Genomic DNA, 18,017 nt, shown 5'->3' with positions numbered 1-18,017 from the left:
CTATATTTTGGGAAATTTTAACCTGGAGAGAAGATTGCATAGGGAATATGTTAGGTGGCTTCAATTGTTTTGAAGAGGTTTGTGGACAAATTGTATTCTGAGATGTTTCAGAAGGTAAGGTAAGAATAAAGGGGTGAAAAGCATAAGCTAGAATACTTTAATGAAAAGATAACTTTGAAACCATTAGAGCTCTCCTGCTATGAAGTAAGTACCTTCATAATAGTAAACTACCTTGAATCATCTCGTGGTGATGTCATCCATAAGATTTCTACCAAAACTGCAAAATTAGACACAGTCCAGTTGAACTCTGAGAATCCAGGATTCTATTAAAGTTTTTCCCATAAGCAAAACACAAGGAAATTTGAATTCCATTTTTGGAGGAGAAAAATTTAATATATTTTATCTTATTATACACTTCCCCTAAATTACAAAGTCAATAGCTGCAAATATATTCTGCTACAAAGCTTTCTGTAAGAAATATCTCTATAAGAAAATACATCTCATTAACATTTCCTGTAAATAAATTATTTCAAATAATAATTTTTGAAGGGATGTACATAAGGGAAATAATGTAGAAACCAGATTGTAAATGTAATTGCTACATAGGAAACATTTGACTGAAATGTTCCATTTTCATGTTGCCAAGCTAATAGAAACCTGTTTGTACAGACTTTGGTTCTTGGATAGATTAGCTAATAATTTTTGTTTTAGCAGACATGTGGGGAACATGTAAATCTTAATCATCGTAGTAAATGAATGCGGGAAGCTAGTCATGCAGGCTCAGGTTCAGTTTCTACTGGGAAAACTTGAATTTGAGACTGCAAATGGGAGTTAAGTAAAAGAAAATTAAGGAGTGACTTACAGTCTATAAAAGAAAAGTCAAAAGTAACAACTATAAGATAACATTTTTGCTTTATGTCTAGACATAATATTTAGAACTGAGTAAAGTAAAAAAAAATAATAAAATGGATTCAAAGAATTTAGAACCTGTGGTTTCTATAGATTAGCAAAATGTAGACTTTACACATTATTCCATTTATATGTTTTTTTTTTTTTTTTATCTCAATGACCGCAGAAAACATCTTTGGCAAAAAATAGCTGTCGTTGGTACAGAACAATCACATGGTGCCATCAGCCAGTTAGAAACCTACTGAGGGCAATGCCTCCTTCCTACCCTACCTGCCTTGGAGTCCATTTCAAGAGACCTCCTCACATTAAGATTGTTTTAGGACCTCAAAAATAGATAAAAAAAAAATATTTTGAGGTCAGGTAGTGACCTCACACTGAGCTCATCTGTGTGGTAAATATTGTGATGGCAAATCCCATGGAAAACTTCCATTTAGGTTGTGCAGCCTTGGGCTTCAAATGTGAAAACTCAGTTTGTGCTTCAGACATATGATCTATGTGTTGCCAAAACCTGGCCACTTCCCAGAGTTTCTCCCATTTCGTTGCTATGGCTTCAGTGCAGGACAAGATGTGGCTTAAGCTTCTTTTATCAGTTTTACCCTGCTATACTGCAGAGTATGTAAAAGATAAATGTTTAATTCTGTCAATCATAGGGAATGCACAAGTTTTACAAGATATGATCTAGTAACTTTGTTTACCACATATTTGGGGCATCTTAAAATTTTTGCAGTCTGAAAATTCTGCTCTGTGCTATTCGCAATGGGTATAATTTGGAAAATAAAATAGGTAGGAATCACAATCAGGAGACACGCAATTTAGATACTTGAGAATCTGAAGGGATTCTTTCTGTCTTATTAATACTGGCTCTTATTAATTATAGGTAAAATCAAACTTTTGAAAAATGTAGATAATCAGTTTGAGGAAAACCAAGTTTGGTTTTTGTTTTTTTTTTCTGAAGGTCTGGACAAAAGACCTGCAATCATTTTGAAATTATTTGGAAAGTATTGACTGCTTTTTTTCTTGTCTACCACAGTCTTTAATTGAGTGGTAAGAAGTAGTGTTCCAAATTAAAAGGTGATTCTGTGTTGCAAGTTGACTCGATGCTTTCATTGCCTATTTAACAGCCCTTTTCATGTTTTAGAGCCTACTGTATACCAGGGTATATGTGGAGAATATTTTATTAAACAATAACTTTAAATAGAAATATGGCTTTTAGGTTGTTTTTATAGGCAATCACCAGTCTGAAGGAAACCAATCCTCCAGCACAACCTCAACTCTTGGAAAGTCACATGGATTCGTCAGTAATTTCACCGTGTGCTTTTTTCAGTAATAGCATTTTCACAAATGTGTACATTATTTACAGAAACAAGTTGCATGATGGGAAACACTGATTGTACTACATTTGTCACCCTGTCTAATCTGCTTCTTTATCTTTTTCTTCTCTTTCTCTGCTATATTCTTATCACATTCCTCATTTTAGTTCTTCTTATGAAATCCAGACCAAATTTTCCACCATGCTATAATGCATTAAATACACAGATTCACAGTCTGCTAGTGATGCTTTTCCTCAGAGGTCATCATATTTTCTGGCATACATGGAGTCTGGCTTTGGAGGAGTAGGTGGCATCTTTCCATACTTTACAAGACAGGCCTTTTGCGCAGTCACACCGCTGGAAGATTTCCAGCCCATGAGAGCCCTTCTTGCGCTGCTTGGTACAGACTTCCCCCTGATGGAGCACTGGTTTGCAGATTTTGGTCCAGAAGTGACGTGCACAGCAAAATCCTTCAATGCAGTCTGTTGATCGTAGACAGGGATCTCCTTCATGCCCTGCAGAGATGATGACCAAAATATTTTACCATGGTGCTTTATAAAAAAATCTGCTTTGCAATCAGAAGCACCTAAAATATTTAATTCTGTCAATCATAGGGAATGCCCATGTTTTACAAGATATGATCTAGTAACTTTGTTTACCACATATTTGGGGGATCTTAAAATTTTTATACTATCTTCCATGATGTCTGGGAATCATAACTATAGGCTCTCCCTCTAATCATGTAAATTGATTATTGTCTATTTCCATTATTTGCTACCTGAATATCAAGTTTAATAAATAGTTAGGACTGTGCTTCATCTTCTCTTTACTTTGGCATGTGATGATTTTAAATATTTGTCCTTTTCCTGTTTACTAGGTGAGTGAATATAAGTAAATAAAAAGAATCACTCTGAAATTAATTTAATACCCCAAAGGTATAAACAAACTGATTCAAGGAGAAGGCTTAAATTCTCTGGGACTCCTAAAACCATGCATCAGTTAAAGTCTAGCCAGGAAAGCAAAAATGTTGAATATTCAAAAAGGAATATATTTAATCAGAGAACTGGTCATATAGGTAGTGAGTTGCAGGGCTAAGAAGTAAGAAGTACCAGAGGATGGTAAAGCAACACAGCAGAAGCCACTACCACATTTAGGCTGCAGGATCCATAGGGGCAGATGAAGTCAGAATGGAGCCAGGGCAGGGGCTGGATTTACCAGCTGGTACTGAAATCCCAGTAGGTCCACCTGGCAGGAGCCACAGCCCCAAGGAGGCACGCCCTGCCAGAAACACTACCTGAGGGGAGAGGATGTTTTGGCCTTTCCTTTCCTCTGCCTCTCAATCTCCCACCACAGCCAAACCCACATGGCTGGAAGCCACCTGACAGGGAGCCTAGGAAATAAAGTCTCTTGAAAGCTATGACACAGAGCAAGGGCAGATAGGCACAAATCTGGATGTTTAATTCAGAGAAAGGATCAAGTCATCAAAGAGTAATCACAGTATCACAGTTGGATTGGCGTATAACCTTTATAAAGAAGTAGCAAACTTCTCTGTAGCCTGCAGGATCGTACATGCTTTTGAGTTTTTAGGCCATATGTTAGTTCCTCATTCTGCTGTTGTATCATAAAAGCAGCCATAGATAATGCCTAAGTGATTGGGCAAGGCTGTGTTACAATAAAATATTTACAAAAATGAAATCAGGACAGACTTGGCTCACGGATAGTAGTATGCCAAGACTGCTATAAAAGGTTATCTGTCAGCCCAGATGTCACCAATTCCACTGTGTGATATTGACACAACTCACTAGCCATCAACATTTCTTCCTGGCTTCCATAAGAAAATTACATATATAATTAGATGAAAACAATTAATAAATTTTCAGTTATACTGTGACATAGATATCTGTTGGAATAAAGAAGGATATGCGTATACTAACAAATGCATGTGAATTTGGTGGAATAGAAATAGATATGGGCAAAGCAGTTAGGCCCCCAGGGAGTGCAGACAAAGGATAATTAAAATTGTCAGTTTCTTTAGTCTGATTGATATACCTGTTAGTGTTCTAAGTTGGTCAGATACTCTATAGGATCCTAGCACTGCAAAATGTGAAAATGTGGGGAAATTGTTTTGTGATCAAGTAAACCAGGAAGTTTTAAAAGTTAACCAGTTTTCCTCATTGCTGGACAATAAACTTCTTTTTCTTTTTCTTTTCTTTTCTTTTTTTTTTTTTTTTTAGTGCTGCACCTTCATCATTTGAAAGTTCCCAGGCTGGGGTTCGAAATGGAGCTGTAGCTGCTGGCCTACACCACAACCACAGCAGCTTGGGATCCAAGCCACATCTGCAACCTACACCACAGCTCATGACAACACAAGATCCTTAACCCACTGAGCAAGGCCAGGGATCAAATCCGCATCCTCGTGGATACTAGTCAGGTTTATTACTGCTGAGCCACAGTGGGAACTCCTAGAATACTTTATTCTTGAATAAGGAACAGAGATGCTTATATAAAAGAAATGCTAACAGAAGAAAGGCTGGGGGAAAAATGTAATTGTAATGTATACATGTAAGGATAACCTGACCCCCTTGCTGTACAGTGGGAAAATAAAAAAAAAAAAAGAAAGAAATGCTTGTATAAAAGATTTGTTCTTGGAGTTAGTTGTGGCTCAGTGGGTTAAGGATCCAGCATTGCCACAAGCTGTGATGTAAGTAGGTCACAGATGTGGCTCAGATCCAGTATTGCCATAGCTGTGGTATAGGCCACAGCTGCAGCTCCAATTTGACACCTGGCCTAGAAACTTCCATATGCCATGGGTGTGGGCATAAAAAGGAAAAAAAAAAAAAGATTTGTTCTAAATATCATATAAAAAGGCAGAACTGTTTAGAAAATGGCCTGGTTGATCAGAATACGGCAATTCCCATGATATGTATTTTCTAACAATTTAAGATGTCTTAAGAAATCTCTAGCATCCTCAAAATTAAGAATTGAGAAATTCAGTTAAAATCTTGTACCTTCCTTGTATTTTTTTATCAAATTCCACACAAAACTAATGGAATTATGTATATATAATTTATAGGTGTACAATGTGGAGAATCACAATATGGGAGCAGTTTTAAAGTCACTGTAACATTAGAGTCACTATAATGGAGATAAAACAGAGAAATTTTAGGAAAGTAGCATAAAAGGATAAAGATATTAAAAATTAAAGAGAAATGAAAATTAGAGCATCAATATAGGCAGTCAAACATCTGACAATTAGGAGTTCCAAAGGGAAATCGTGGAGGGGAAGGAAGATTGTATTAAATAGTTTCTAAAAATTCGCAGAATTGTGGAAAATTTTCCTGGTTAAAAAGCATGGGAGATATTTTCTAAAGACCCCTGCAACAGCTCCCATTTCACAGGCTCTTCTACAATGTGGTCTTAGCACTCATCCCCAAATATATATATTTCATTATAAAACAAGGAAAAATAACATAGAACTGCAGATATCCCTACCTTTTATATGAGACATCTTAGTGTGTGGTCTTCCTAGATTCTGCCATCCCAAGTCATGGTTTGAGTAATGACCATGGTTTCGATCTCTGTGCCGAGTGCCATCCAGAGCTGGGATATGAGGAGTTAAGATGCTCTCAGTGACTGGGATGCAGATGCCTGGAAATAGTCAGGTAATTTGTTAGACTTATTATAAAGTGTGGGTCTTATCCAAGTAGTCTCCTGATGTGAGGTATGAAGCTGTCTATCTTCTATTTATTCATCCATTCATTTATTTACATATTTATCTAGTCTGAGTATTGAATAGTTTGGACCTGAACCAGGCTTTCTTAATTTGAATCTTGCCACTCTCAAGACCAAGTGACCTTGGTCAAAAATGGGGATAAAAACAGAATTCCTTTCACTAAGTTATTATCAATACGTGTGAAGTACTTAGAATAGTGACATAGTAGAGTATTAAATTATTATTAGCTCTCAGTACTTTAAAATTGTCTGATCAGACATCTTTGTTCAGGATCAAGTTTCCTATTTCATTCGACAATAGACTCCTAGACTATACTGTAAACACATCTAATGGTACCAGGTCTTCTCCCTTCCTCCTGTTTTTGTGCAAGGAACTCCCAGTAGGACTATGCCCAGAGGTCAGGAACCAGTATAGAAATATGAGTCTGATTGTGTTGTTTTGTATGACTAAGTGTATATTTCTAATTACCTTCTACAGTTATTTAATGGTTTTACCCTGTATTGTCTGTGGTTCTACATTTCATCATTTATGCTGAATTGTCTGCCTATAAACTCATTGAGATTGAGTGAAGCCCTGCTTTGAGGAAGGCTAGGGAATGGATTCTTGTGTCTCCTTTAGGAGGAACCAATCACTCCATCAGCATTTGTATATATCACAGGGTGGGGCCTTCAAAAGAGGACACCTTGAGTATAAGAACCAAGGTATGAAACTAGTACAAAAATGGAAAACAGACTCATAATTGTGTTGCTAAATCACAGTAGGTTCCTTTTTTGGTTCCTTTGCACATATTCGCTTATGTGTTTAGTCCACTAGAATATATAGCTATTTATATGCAACATTTCAACATGGCAAGTCCTAGATCAGCATAGATTATAAATGACAGAAGGTTATCAGAGCCCAGAAAAACTAAGATGTGGGAGGGAATCCCAGCAATCTCACACATATCTAAACCCTGATCCCATTCTTGCCAGTTGAAAGGCTCCTTACATTTCTGGAGTCTGACTAAGGAGAAAGCAGCCTAACTTGGTAGCCAGGCCTCCCACATGAAAGGAAAGACACCCATCGGCTCTGAGCGAGACCTTTACCATTATTGCAGCGGGTACCAGGACAACACATGCCATCTCTATGGCAGCGCTTCTTTTTCCTTCGACACACCATGCAGGCTGACGATCCTTGGTGGGGACTGTGGCAGTATCTCCCAACTTCACATTCCTTATCACTGCTACAAGGGTAGGCCTGCCATGAAGTGGAACAACACCACCAAAAGCAAAGGAGATTAGATCTTTAACACATAAAGTCATTATAGCAAATCATGGTGGAAAATAAATCATAGTATATCCCTCCTCCAAGGAAATACACCATCGTAATAATGTTCTGAGCAGGGATACTCCGTATTGACATTTACTTAATTCACAACTTTATAAATATTGAGAGTGATGGTGATGAAGGTAAAGTTGACATTATTCATATATTTCCATTGACACAGTTTTAGTGTTAGGATTTAGACTTTATGTTGTTAAGTAGAGCTTTTAAGAGTGTCTTTGTAGGCTCAGAAACAGTTTGAAAGTGTTATATTGCCATTAACTTAGGGTATAAATGACATAGCCTAGCCCCTTCATTTTTTATTTGCTAAACTAGGATGAAGAGAAAGTTAACTAAAGCAAGAAAGTGTTATGTTAAGCAGTTAGAACACATCTCCTGCCCAAGTATGGAAAAGATATTGGAAGAGTGACTCCTCACAATTCCTGCCTGTGAGGAGCAAAGAGGAGAAATGCTTCCAGAACAGTTTGAAACAGTGAATTCTCTGGCACAAAGAAATAAAGGAGCAGCATCCTCTTTTTAAACCTGATGGTGAGCAGAGTTCTGAGTGGTCAGAGGGATGTTAAACTAATTACATCATCATGTTCTCAGAAAACAAAAAAGCAGTCTCCTAATACACACACACTCCAGTTATATACTTATTGTCTCTTGGAAGTTATTGCAACACTAAAAATGTCCCTGTTTTCAGAGACAGAGAGTTGAGAAACTGAAATGTCACACCACACATCAAACTTGCATTTTGAGGCATGTTGATTGGAAGACTTATTTGTAGTTTTTGTTTGTTCGTTTGTTTACACTGCAGTTCTTTTTTTCCTTGACTTTCAGAATAATGCACGTTTTTTTAAATTGAAAAATACAAAAATAAAAGGAAGCTATGTAGTTGTTTATAAGGAAGCATAAATTATATGACTTTAAAACTATAGGGTCAGGGAGTTCCTTGTGGCTCAACGGATTAAAGATTTGGCATTGTCATTGCAGAGACCCAGGTTCAATCCCTGGCCCAGAAACTTCCACATGCCTCAGGTGTGACCAAAAACCAAACAAACAAACAAAACAAAAAAACAAAAAACCCTACAGGGTAAAATTTGTGTCACTCTTGAATAATGAGTATGGTTTAAGTACTTTATTTATGAGGTTTGGTGGCCTGGGATTGCATGCATTGCTTATTCCTTTTCCCCCATCTCTTCCTCTCTCTTACACTCTGTTTCTTCCATTGCCTTTTCTCCCCATGCCTCTCTCCTGCTTATGTGTGTACTGCATCCAGTCCCCAGGAAGAGGAAATAATATGAAATTGATGTGTGACTCAGAAAACTTTACATGTCGTTCTATGAAAAAGTATATTTTTAGCATCATTACAATTTACTGGTTACCCTCAGAAAAGAATAGGAAATAGAAAACCTATTGAAAGTGCTTTTGAAGGATTGCACAGTGGCAGTGTTTGATGCCCACATTATAATTGGAGCCAGATAAAACTATAAAAGGTATTTGGATATTACTGTCTCATCCTGGAACTCTATCATTAGGCTTAAGAGAAAATCTGAATGTGGTTGAATTTAGAGTATTAGGCCATTTTTCAAAAGTCCAAGACTGATGAAAACAGAAAAAATGTCACTTCCTGATTGTCTCTTCCCCCTTCAAGCACTTTACTGCCTTCGTATTTAAACCTATTAATTTTATTTGAAATACAATTCACATGTTTCTGATTCATTTACATTTATTTCACCAAATTGTTTTGCAAGAAACACTTGATGTCTCAAAAGTTTTTTTTTCCTTCCTCAAAAATAGGGCATGTTCTTTCAACGGAAGTTGAGAGAACCCATGCCACTTAAAACATCTTGTACTATTCAACTCAGACAATGAATCTTCAAGAGACTCTGAATATAGAGTAATACTTGATTCCATTCCTAAAAAAATAGTCTCTATGTTAGAAAGAAAGTTGTTTGCTAAAAGTAGCAGTTAGCAAAAAATTGTGAAAAGCATATCATCATTCTCAGTTGATGGGAAATGGAAAATATTGAAATGGAAAAGTAATACGTGTGAATGGGTCACCTTGCTGTGCAGTAGAAAACTGACAGAACACTGTAAATCAGCTATAATGAAAAAAAAATCATTATAAAAAAAAACTGACAGAACACTGAAAACCAGCTATAATGGAAAAAAATAAGAATCATTATAAATAAAAAAAGTAATATACACAGTAGTTCTTTATTTGAATGGGATCACAGTAAAATTTTCACCATTTTTTCAAAGGGAGGAGAGAAAAAATATTAGGGAGTTTCATTATGTTCCTATATGTCTTTTAATTGTCTTGAAATATAAATGATAGAGACAGAAAAAGTATGCAGGAATTTTTTAAATGGAAGGTTAGCATTAATGTGAACTTGCCCTTGGAATGAAATCCCAGAATATAACATTGAGGAGTACTTTGACAAAAAAAAGTTAGATTTTAATAATTGAAAGGCAAGCTTCTAGTGTATTTATGGAATTCCTGGCTCCAATAAATAGCCTTTATATATGAAAAAAATCAAGAATGAATTAGGCAAATTGATTGAAACAAGTTTTAAGGAAAGTAAGTGACATTTAGGGGCATGTCTTGTCATCTGAAATCAGCGTCTCCCAGGATGAGTTTAGTCAGTCTTAAAGTTTCCCTTGGTGTAACCATCAACAATAAAACAGAGAACATGAGGAAATATGGCTCTGACCCATTAATACCATTTCTCATATTTTGAACCTAATGCATTATTTTTCAGTAAAGAGTTTTAAACTCAAGTATAAGGGCTCTGCAGCTTGCTATGGATTTTTCTTACATTAACCCTTTTAACGTGTCTGTAAATAGTATCATATTAGGCAAGAGAGGAAGGAAGGGAGAGATTGGGAAAGAGGCAGAGAAAGAGACAGAAAGCAAAGAACATAAAGAATTTATGGAGGCTCCTGAAGAAGTGATGAGTTGTGACAATTAACAGACCAATAAAGGGAATTACACGCGTTAATAAAAGTATCGTTCAGAAACTTTCCCATGAAAAATCTATATTTTCCATTTGCCTTCTCCTCCAAAGGACCCATTTGATGATGATTGTGTGATAAACAAAAAGTATATTTGGGTACCTTGTCTGAGTTTCCATTTAACAAAAATAATAATATGCTTCCCTGGTACTTAGTTTATAAATGAATAAGAAAACTGATTTTTAACCTGCCATGGAAAGTATTAATAGTGAGTTTTTGTGATTCTTCATTTACTTGACTTTATATGAACAGAATAAGAAACAGTGACAGTCCATGTGGAAGACTGGAGATCAAATGAAAGAATTATAGAGAGACTTTCTACGTGCCTGTCTGGGACTAAAATGTTCCAAAACTGAGTCAGAAATCCCTGGTTGCCTGAGTATCCAGGAATACTTGCCTTCATGCAGAATCATTCATGACTTAGCCTCAGTCACACTTAAGAGATTAATTGAGCTGGGGTACCCAATAATAGCAGATGATGGGCCATAAATTAAGAGCGTATGAAAACTGTCCAGGATCAGACCAAAACACAAAGAGGTTTTGCCCAGCTCCCTTACTAGACTAAAAATACAGTGGTTCCCATAAATAGCGGTGCTAGTTATCATTACCACTAGGCCATGGACTAAAAAAAGAGTGAACACATTGGACACAGCTTGAAAATAATGTCTATCAGAAATGAGCATTTCTTTTTTAGAATAAAGGATTTTTTTTAAGTCCATTTACTCTGTGCGAATCTGGAAACTTTATTTACAAGGGAGTGAAGAGAGTTTAAGTAAGTGGTATGTGCTTAGCGGCAGAAAACTTGGGGGTTCAGAGCCCTGACCTGGCTTTCAGGCCTCACTGTACAGTGTCACAAACGAGACCATTTAATCATGACTATTAATGCACACATAGAGGAGATGTTTGAATTGTGACCTTTTTGCTGAATTTAGAGATCAGGAAAATAAACTTGGCTACTTTTCTTTCTAGAAGCCTCTAAATACCAACAGCATATCCTGCTGCAGCTGTTGGAAAAAACAGAATACTGGCAGAAAACACGGACAAGACTAAAAAAAACGTTTTCTCATTCCATTTTTTTGACAACAGTTTTATGTACACTTAAACTCGGTGTAATCAGAATTATAAGCAAATCTTACCATGCAAATAATAATAATTAAATAACTTTCTAATGAACAGAATAAGATGTTGCTGCATTTTATTTTAACGTATTGAACCCTTTTTCCCCCAATTATTCTTAAACCCGCAGGGAGAAAAGCCCTCTTAAATCAAGACTTAGGCTTGAATTTATTCTTATTTTTCAATTACTGCTCGCCCCTTAGAACCCCCCTCAATGCAACAGTGAAGTGATAATGAAATAAGAAAGCGTTTCAGGTATCTTAGCAGTGCTGGCTATTTAATTATCTTTGGTCACAACCAAAAACTCAGTTTAACTCCCGAGCTTTCAAAATAATGACATTCTTCCTGTTTAATGATGGAGGGTTTGGGGAGAAAGAAGAGAGAGACATCACAAAGTGTTCATGTGGGCTAGCCACCCATCCGGATTCTTGCAAGACCGTCCTAGTTTTGTTGTTGTTGTTGTTTTTAATCGGGACAATCCTTTGTCCCCGCAAGCACTGTTTGTAACAATCTCAGAAGTTTTCTGGAGCCAGAAAAACATCATCAGCTGGGCAGGCAGAAGAAAGCCTGCAGGGGGACAACCCAGCTTTGGGAATGAAAAACATTTGAGGCAAGTGGATAGAGGGACATAGCAGCAAAAGGCTGGGAACTAGAACTTGTCTGGGGTCTCAAAGACAGCACAGCAAAGGGTTGGAGAACCAGATCAGACCTGCCCCCCCTCGGTCCTTAGAGAAGAGATTAATTTCTCTCGTCCTGACATTCCACATGATAGATCTCTATTTCAAAGAGCATGCAAAATATGCTTCCCTTTAAGGTGGTCATTTCAAAATCAAACCCTAAGATTGCAGCTGCAGGAGGTGCAGGGAAATAGAACTCAATCTGGCTAATGCGCTGTTGTAAACTTCAAGCTGAAGGTGGCTGTGCAACTTGATCTTTTCTTTTGTCCACAGTTACCTCTAGGGAATAGGGATTTACCTAGATGCATCTTTGAGGATTTCTGAACCTAAGGCCAGGAGGATTTAGCTGTATTAAATTTGAGGGGAATTTTTTAGATATTTCATGATGTTCTGGATATGTGCCATAGGTTCTTGAGGCAGCTGTGTGGGTATTCATTTAATATTTGATAATTATTTATTCAGCATTTATTTATTGAACACCCACTCTAATCCAGATACTTACAACTATAGTCTGTGATCTACAAATGTTTTGTCTACCTCTCCCCTAAAATAATTTTGAGAAATATATATCACCTCACACATTTGACATGGAAAATGTTTCAGCATAAATTTTATCAATATGATATATAATGTTAAACATTTCTAAGGTGCAGTTCACAATTTGTAATGATTCAATAAAATATTGATCAATGTATCCTTACCTTAAAATAAATTACAATGTATTTACCAGTATATACTCTTCCTTGAAAGTTAGTCTTAGAAAACATTCAGTTAAATTTTAAAACACACTAGTCATCAAAATGATTTTGAATGGTCTACATCCACCTTAAGAACTTTCCAACTGGGGCTGAGATTAACTTTAAAAAAATTAATGATAAGAGAAGGAAAGAAAGGTGTTGTATGTTTAAGATGCCCTGATCAACCATTAAGAATACTTTGGTTAAACCAATGTCTTTGAGTTTGTCATTCAAAAATATTTTTTGTACCTCTGGCTAATGCAGTATATCAAGATTTGGAATGCATGACGGTTTTGCCTTTTTCCCCCCCATAAAATAGCAAAAGACTTATTTTAAACACAAGCATATTCCCAGTTTTCAGAAAAGAAAAACAAAACAAAACAAAAAAAAAAACAGCATGGAAGTGGAGGATCTGGAAATCGATTCCCTAAAACAATTTATGCTGCACCCACCATGGAAACTCTTTTTAAGGCTAAGGTTGTTAGACATTTGATTTTTGATATAAAATCCCAGAATTGAGAAAATGTCTACTAATACTGCTTGGATTGTAAATTAGGAATGATGAACTTATACCAGGGGCCCATTAACCTCCCCAGTTAGCCTCACTTAAATCTTAAGAAACAACAATTCTTTGAAAGAAAGGCATGGTCCTCTCCAACTTCTCTTGCTCAACTCTGTTCTCTGTGTGTCATTAAGCAGAAACAAGATTCCGGAGGATTCTCTACTTTGAACATAGACCACATTCTCAAGTGTAACATATCTGTTACTGCTATTGATCACAGGATGAATGGGAAAAGCTAACCATTCCCACCCAGTCTCAGCACTTAAAAATCTAAACCATGTTGTTTACCTGGGTTTTTAATTTTGCTTGGATTTGACCATTTCCTCCTCATTTGGAATATAGATAACATAACACTTCTATCCCATATTCAGAAAGCAATTCCAGAGGGTTTTTGCAGGAGTGGTTGGAGCTTTTTATACTCCATACATAATTATGAAGTCCTTTTGTAGTTCTGAGATTGGTTCAGTATAATTGTCCTAACCAAAGTGGAAGAAGAAACTACACAATTTCAGGTTCTGTTCCAAGTCCATGATCAAATGTCTATAATAAAAAATTTTCGTGGTAGCCTTACACATTTGTCTGACCTCCTGACTTTATTTTATTTTTTCCCCAATAATTTTTTTTTTTTACTCTACAGCATGGTGACCCAGTTACACATACAAGTATACATTCTTTTTTCTCACATTATCATGCTCCATCATAAGTCACTAGACATAGTTCCCAGTGCTACACAGCAGGATCTGATTGCTAATCCATTCCAAAGGCAATAGTCTGCATCTATAAACCCCAAGCTCCCAATCCATCCTACTCCCTCCCCCTCCCCTGTGGCAACCTCAATTCTGTTCTCCAAGTCCATGATTTTCTTTTCTGTGGAAAGGCTCATTTGTGCTGTATATTAGATTCCAGATATAAGTGATATCATATGGCATTTGTCTTTCTCTTTCTGACTTCCCCCAGTGTGAGAGTCTCTAGTTCCATCCATGTAGCTGTAAATGGCAGTGTTTTGTTCTTTTTTATGGCCGAGTAATATTCCATTGTGTATATATACCACATCTCCAAAACTAATTTGTTTTTACAAGTTACTTAACTGAGTCTCAGTTTCCTCCTTGATAAGATGGATATAATTCCTACCTTCAGAAGCATTTTCCTCCTTATCTAATCTTAAAAAATCTCTTGGGGTTTCTTTAAAAATTGCTTATTCACAGACTGCCCATAAAGACTAGTTCTGTAGGACTGAATGTGGTCCAGGAATCTATATTTTTAATGAATACTCTCCTGTCGAGTATATGATAAGGTAAGATGCGAAACACTGCTTATAGAATTGTTGTGAGGTTTAAACATGCCTCTTGCATATGCTTTATGCAGACAATGCCTCATCTGCATGAGATGTGGAATTGAACTCAGTGGTATAACCCAGAGAGACATGGGTCTAAGTGGGGTATTGCTTCCCTAAGATCAACATGAGTCTGAGTAAGAGACTCACTGACAAAAACTATTTCCAGGCACGTTTATCTTCACTCCTAGAACTTTGCCACTGTGCTTGGGGGTGGGCTTGAGAATTGCTAAAACTGTATTAAAAAAGGTAAAGTAACACATAACAAACACACCAGTGCACTTTGGGAGAAACACAGTGTGGACTTGGAGCTGTCAGCACACCCATTACAGCTGGCTTGTTTCAGATCCTCATGTGATGTACACCTGTGTCTTTCTGGCAATGCGTAGCTTTACAGTTTTCTTTGCTTCGTGTATCCTCTTGGTCTTTGCAAAACAAGTATCCTTTCTCCCCATATCAAGTATGATAAATAGATGATGTGTGCTTTTTATTATTTTCTATACTTTCTATAGCATCACATTTTCCTTTACTTTGAAAATTCAAATATTGATGTTCAGATAGCTATGAAAACTTAATGTACTTTCAAACTGCTGTTTAGAAAAGACCTTCTTTTAAGATTATAGTTTAGGTCAATGTTGGTAAATATTTCTGTACCCAAATGTAAACACTTGCGAATTTTAAATGTTCCTTGAGTTGGAGTCATTTTTCACTTATAATATCATGGATTTAGAAATGAGAACCCTGTGAAGATGTGTGTGTGTGCATGTATATATGTTATCTTGCCTTCTTGCCTTCTCTTGGAAGTATACCCAAGAAATATGTAACAAAATTTACCCAGGGGAGGGTGGACAGGGTTATTGAGAACAGAGAAAAGAAGAATATTTAGTTTCCATGGAAATCCTTTTAAGCATTTTATAATTTGCAATAGGTGCATGCATTATCTATTAAAAATAATACAATGTTTAAAAGATGTACAGTAGGCCCTCTGTATCCACAGATGTGGAACTCACCAATCAGAGGCTCAACTGTACTAAGCTATTTCATATGAGCATCCTCGGATTTTGGCATCTGTGGGGGGTCCTAGAACCAAGTCCCTGTGGATGCTAAGGGACAACTGTAATATTATGAGATTCAAGGTGAAATTTCCTATTTCTTGCTAATATATATGCCTCATGGTTTCGTATTAGGAAGGCTTAAAAGAATTTGGGTTTCCTGGAGTCAGAGCTTCATGCAAGAGTATCAAGAACACAGCAAGTTTCTCGATTAAAAATTTTCCCTTTTGTTTCATAAATCATAAATGTCACCTTATTAGCATAAGCAAATCATCAATGCAACATTCAAATTATATATAATGTAAATAATCCATTGTTCCAACAATTACTTAATTGAGCTAATGTTTACTCTCTTGGTTGATTTCTTTTAGTATAAGACCTGCAAACTTTATGCTTTGGTAATCTTGTTTAATTATCTTATTCTTCTAGGAATTAGGCTAGACCAATAATCAAATGGCCACTTGCAATATTCTGTTCTGATTTTGAGGAAACAATTGATGGAAGCTGATAAAATTGAAAATATTGCTCCTTTATTGGTGGGAAGATAGAAAAAAAGCATAGCAAAATATTATCTTCAGTATTCATTTTTGGTGAAAATACTCAATTTCTGTTTAAGAAAGAACTACTTTAAGCTCTGTATAAATATTGCTTGAAAATATAAAATGTTACCATTTAAATTTAGAATCATATAGAAGGCAGGCAGCATTTTATCCTCCAGGTGTGGAGAAGGAGGAAAAGAAATCATTTGAGATGAAGCATGATCCCAAAAAACCACCCAGAAGGTTGGAGCAAGAGGTTTCCTCAACTGAGGAGTAGCAATAGCCACAGAGATTGAATCAAAACCTAAGGAACATTTTGATTAGGAAAGTAGGAGGACGAGGTGGTTCAGAGTTCAAACTCTGAACTCCACCTAAGTAACTCAATTTATTTCTGTCTTAGAGGAAAATAAACAGAAAGTCTGAGAAGAGTCTTGGACTAGAATAATGATACTCTATGCTACTGAGACATGGAAGGGCTAAGATGCAGGTTATACATGCAACAGGATGAAGGGCTTCAACTCCTGAGATTTGGATGAGTTAGTGAGAAATAAGTTTGCATAAGTTGCTAAGCTTATCTGCTACTAAGAGAAAGGAATAGGATTTATCTCACATAATCAGTTATTTTACTATCCTTATTCTTTCCAATTTTTTAGTTTGATTCCTTCTCTAGGTATTTTAAAAATTTTTTATTCATAATTTTTCATTTTTTGCTGCCCTGGAGCACGTGGAATTCCCAGGCTAGGGATCATATCTGAGCCACAATTGCAATCTACACTGCAACTGTGGCAACACCAGATCCTTTAACCCATTGTACCAGGGTGAGGATCAAACCTGTGTCCTGGTGCTGCAGAGATGCTGCTGATCCCATTGTGCCACAGTGGGAACCTCTCTTCTCTAGGAATTTTAAGCTGATATTTATATGATGCATAAAATAAGTAGGGATCTCTGCTTCATGCCCATGTTTCATTTTTATTGATTTGGAATGTTCACTTGATAAACCAGAAATCACAAAAAATTTCTTCATACAAAGAGCACTCTAAGTACACTTAGGATGTTACTTCTGAGTTCCACATATCGGGACAATGTTTGAGAGAATTTGAAACACTCTCAGAGTCTCTAACATAATCATAGGGTTAAGGCATCTGGGAGAATTATTGCCTGACTTCCTGACAGATGAAATTACAATATCCAGGGTTACTCATTTATTTCAGGCATTCACAAGACGATTGGGTTGAAAAGCCCCAACTTGGAGAGTATTCTTATTTTTAGTGTTGGATAATAGCAATTATATGACCACATGTTGTTTATTAAAATACAACACTTTTCCAAAAAATAATCAATATCTCAATACACACGTGGTTTTCTCAGCCTCCTACCCCCATGAACAAATTTAAATTATTATTGTGTGGAAGAAGGAAGGGAAGGTCAGCACACAAAGGACAAAGAACATTTTTGTCTACTGAACCTCAAGGCATAGAGAAAGACATACTCATTGGCTTAAAATATATTTCTATCAAAAATTATATTTAAATGCTTTGCTAGAAGATTGGAAAGGGAGGAAATTATGATCTAGATGACACATCTTTGGTTTGTGTGACCTTAGTGTTCAGATCTCAGCCTCGGAAATGTGGTACATCTAGTGATAACATACTTAACGTGTTAGTAATAGCAAAGAAAACACATAGAAGACATTGGTCCCCCATACCACCCACATTTCAGACATCTG

At 36.4% G+C, this 18,017-nt stretch overlaps 1 protein-coding gene across 1 annotated transcript in view; it reads right to left on the bottom strand.

The window, feature by feature from the left end:
* Nucleotides 1-366: 366 nt before the first annotated feature.
* The window catches only part of DKK2 (dickkopf WNT signaling pathway inhibitor 2), a 112,688-nt gene continuing 95,037 nt past the window's right edge, over nucleotides 367-18,017 (bottom strand). The window contains exons 2-4 of the mRNA XM_047799310.1: nucleotides 7,038-7,188; nucleotides 5,712-5,867; nucleotides 367-2,734 (exon numbers count right to left, since the gene is read on the bottom strand). Coding sequence (XP_047655266.1) covers nucleotides 2,484-2,734; nucleotides 5,712-5,867; nucleotides 7,038-7,188 — 558 coding nt within the window. The 3' untranslated portion in view covers nucleotides 367-2,483. The remainder of the gene's footprint in view (nucleotides 2,735-5,711; nucleotides 5,868-7,037; nucleotides 7,189-18,017) is intronic.

Source organism: Phacochoerus africanus, chromosome 10, assembly GCF_016906955.1.
Source record: "Phacochoerus africanus isolate WHEZ1 chromosome 10, ROS_Pafr_v1, whole genome shotgun sequence".
NCBI lineage: Eukaryota > Metazoa > Chordata > Mammalia > Artiodactyla > Suidae > Phacochoerus > Phacochoerus africanus.
Note: the sequence above shows the minus strand (reverse complement) of the source record. Positions and strands in the feature narration are given on the sequence as shown.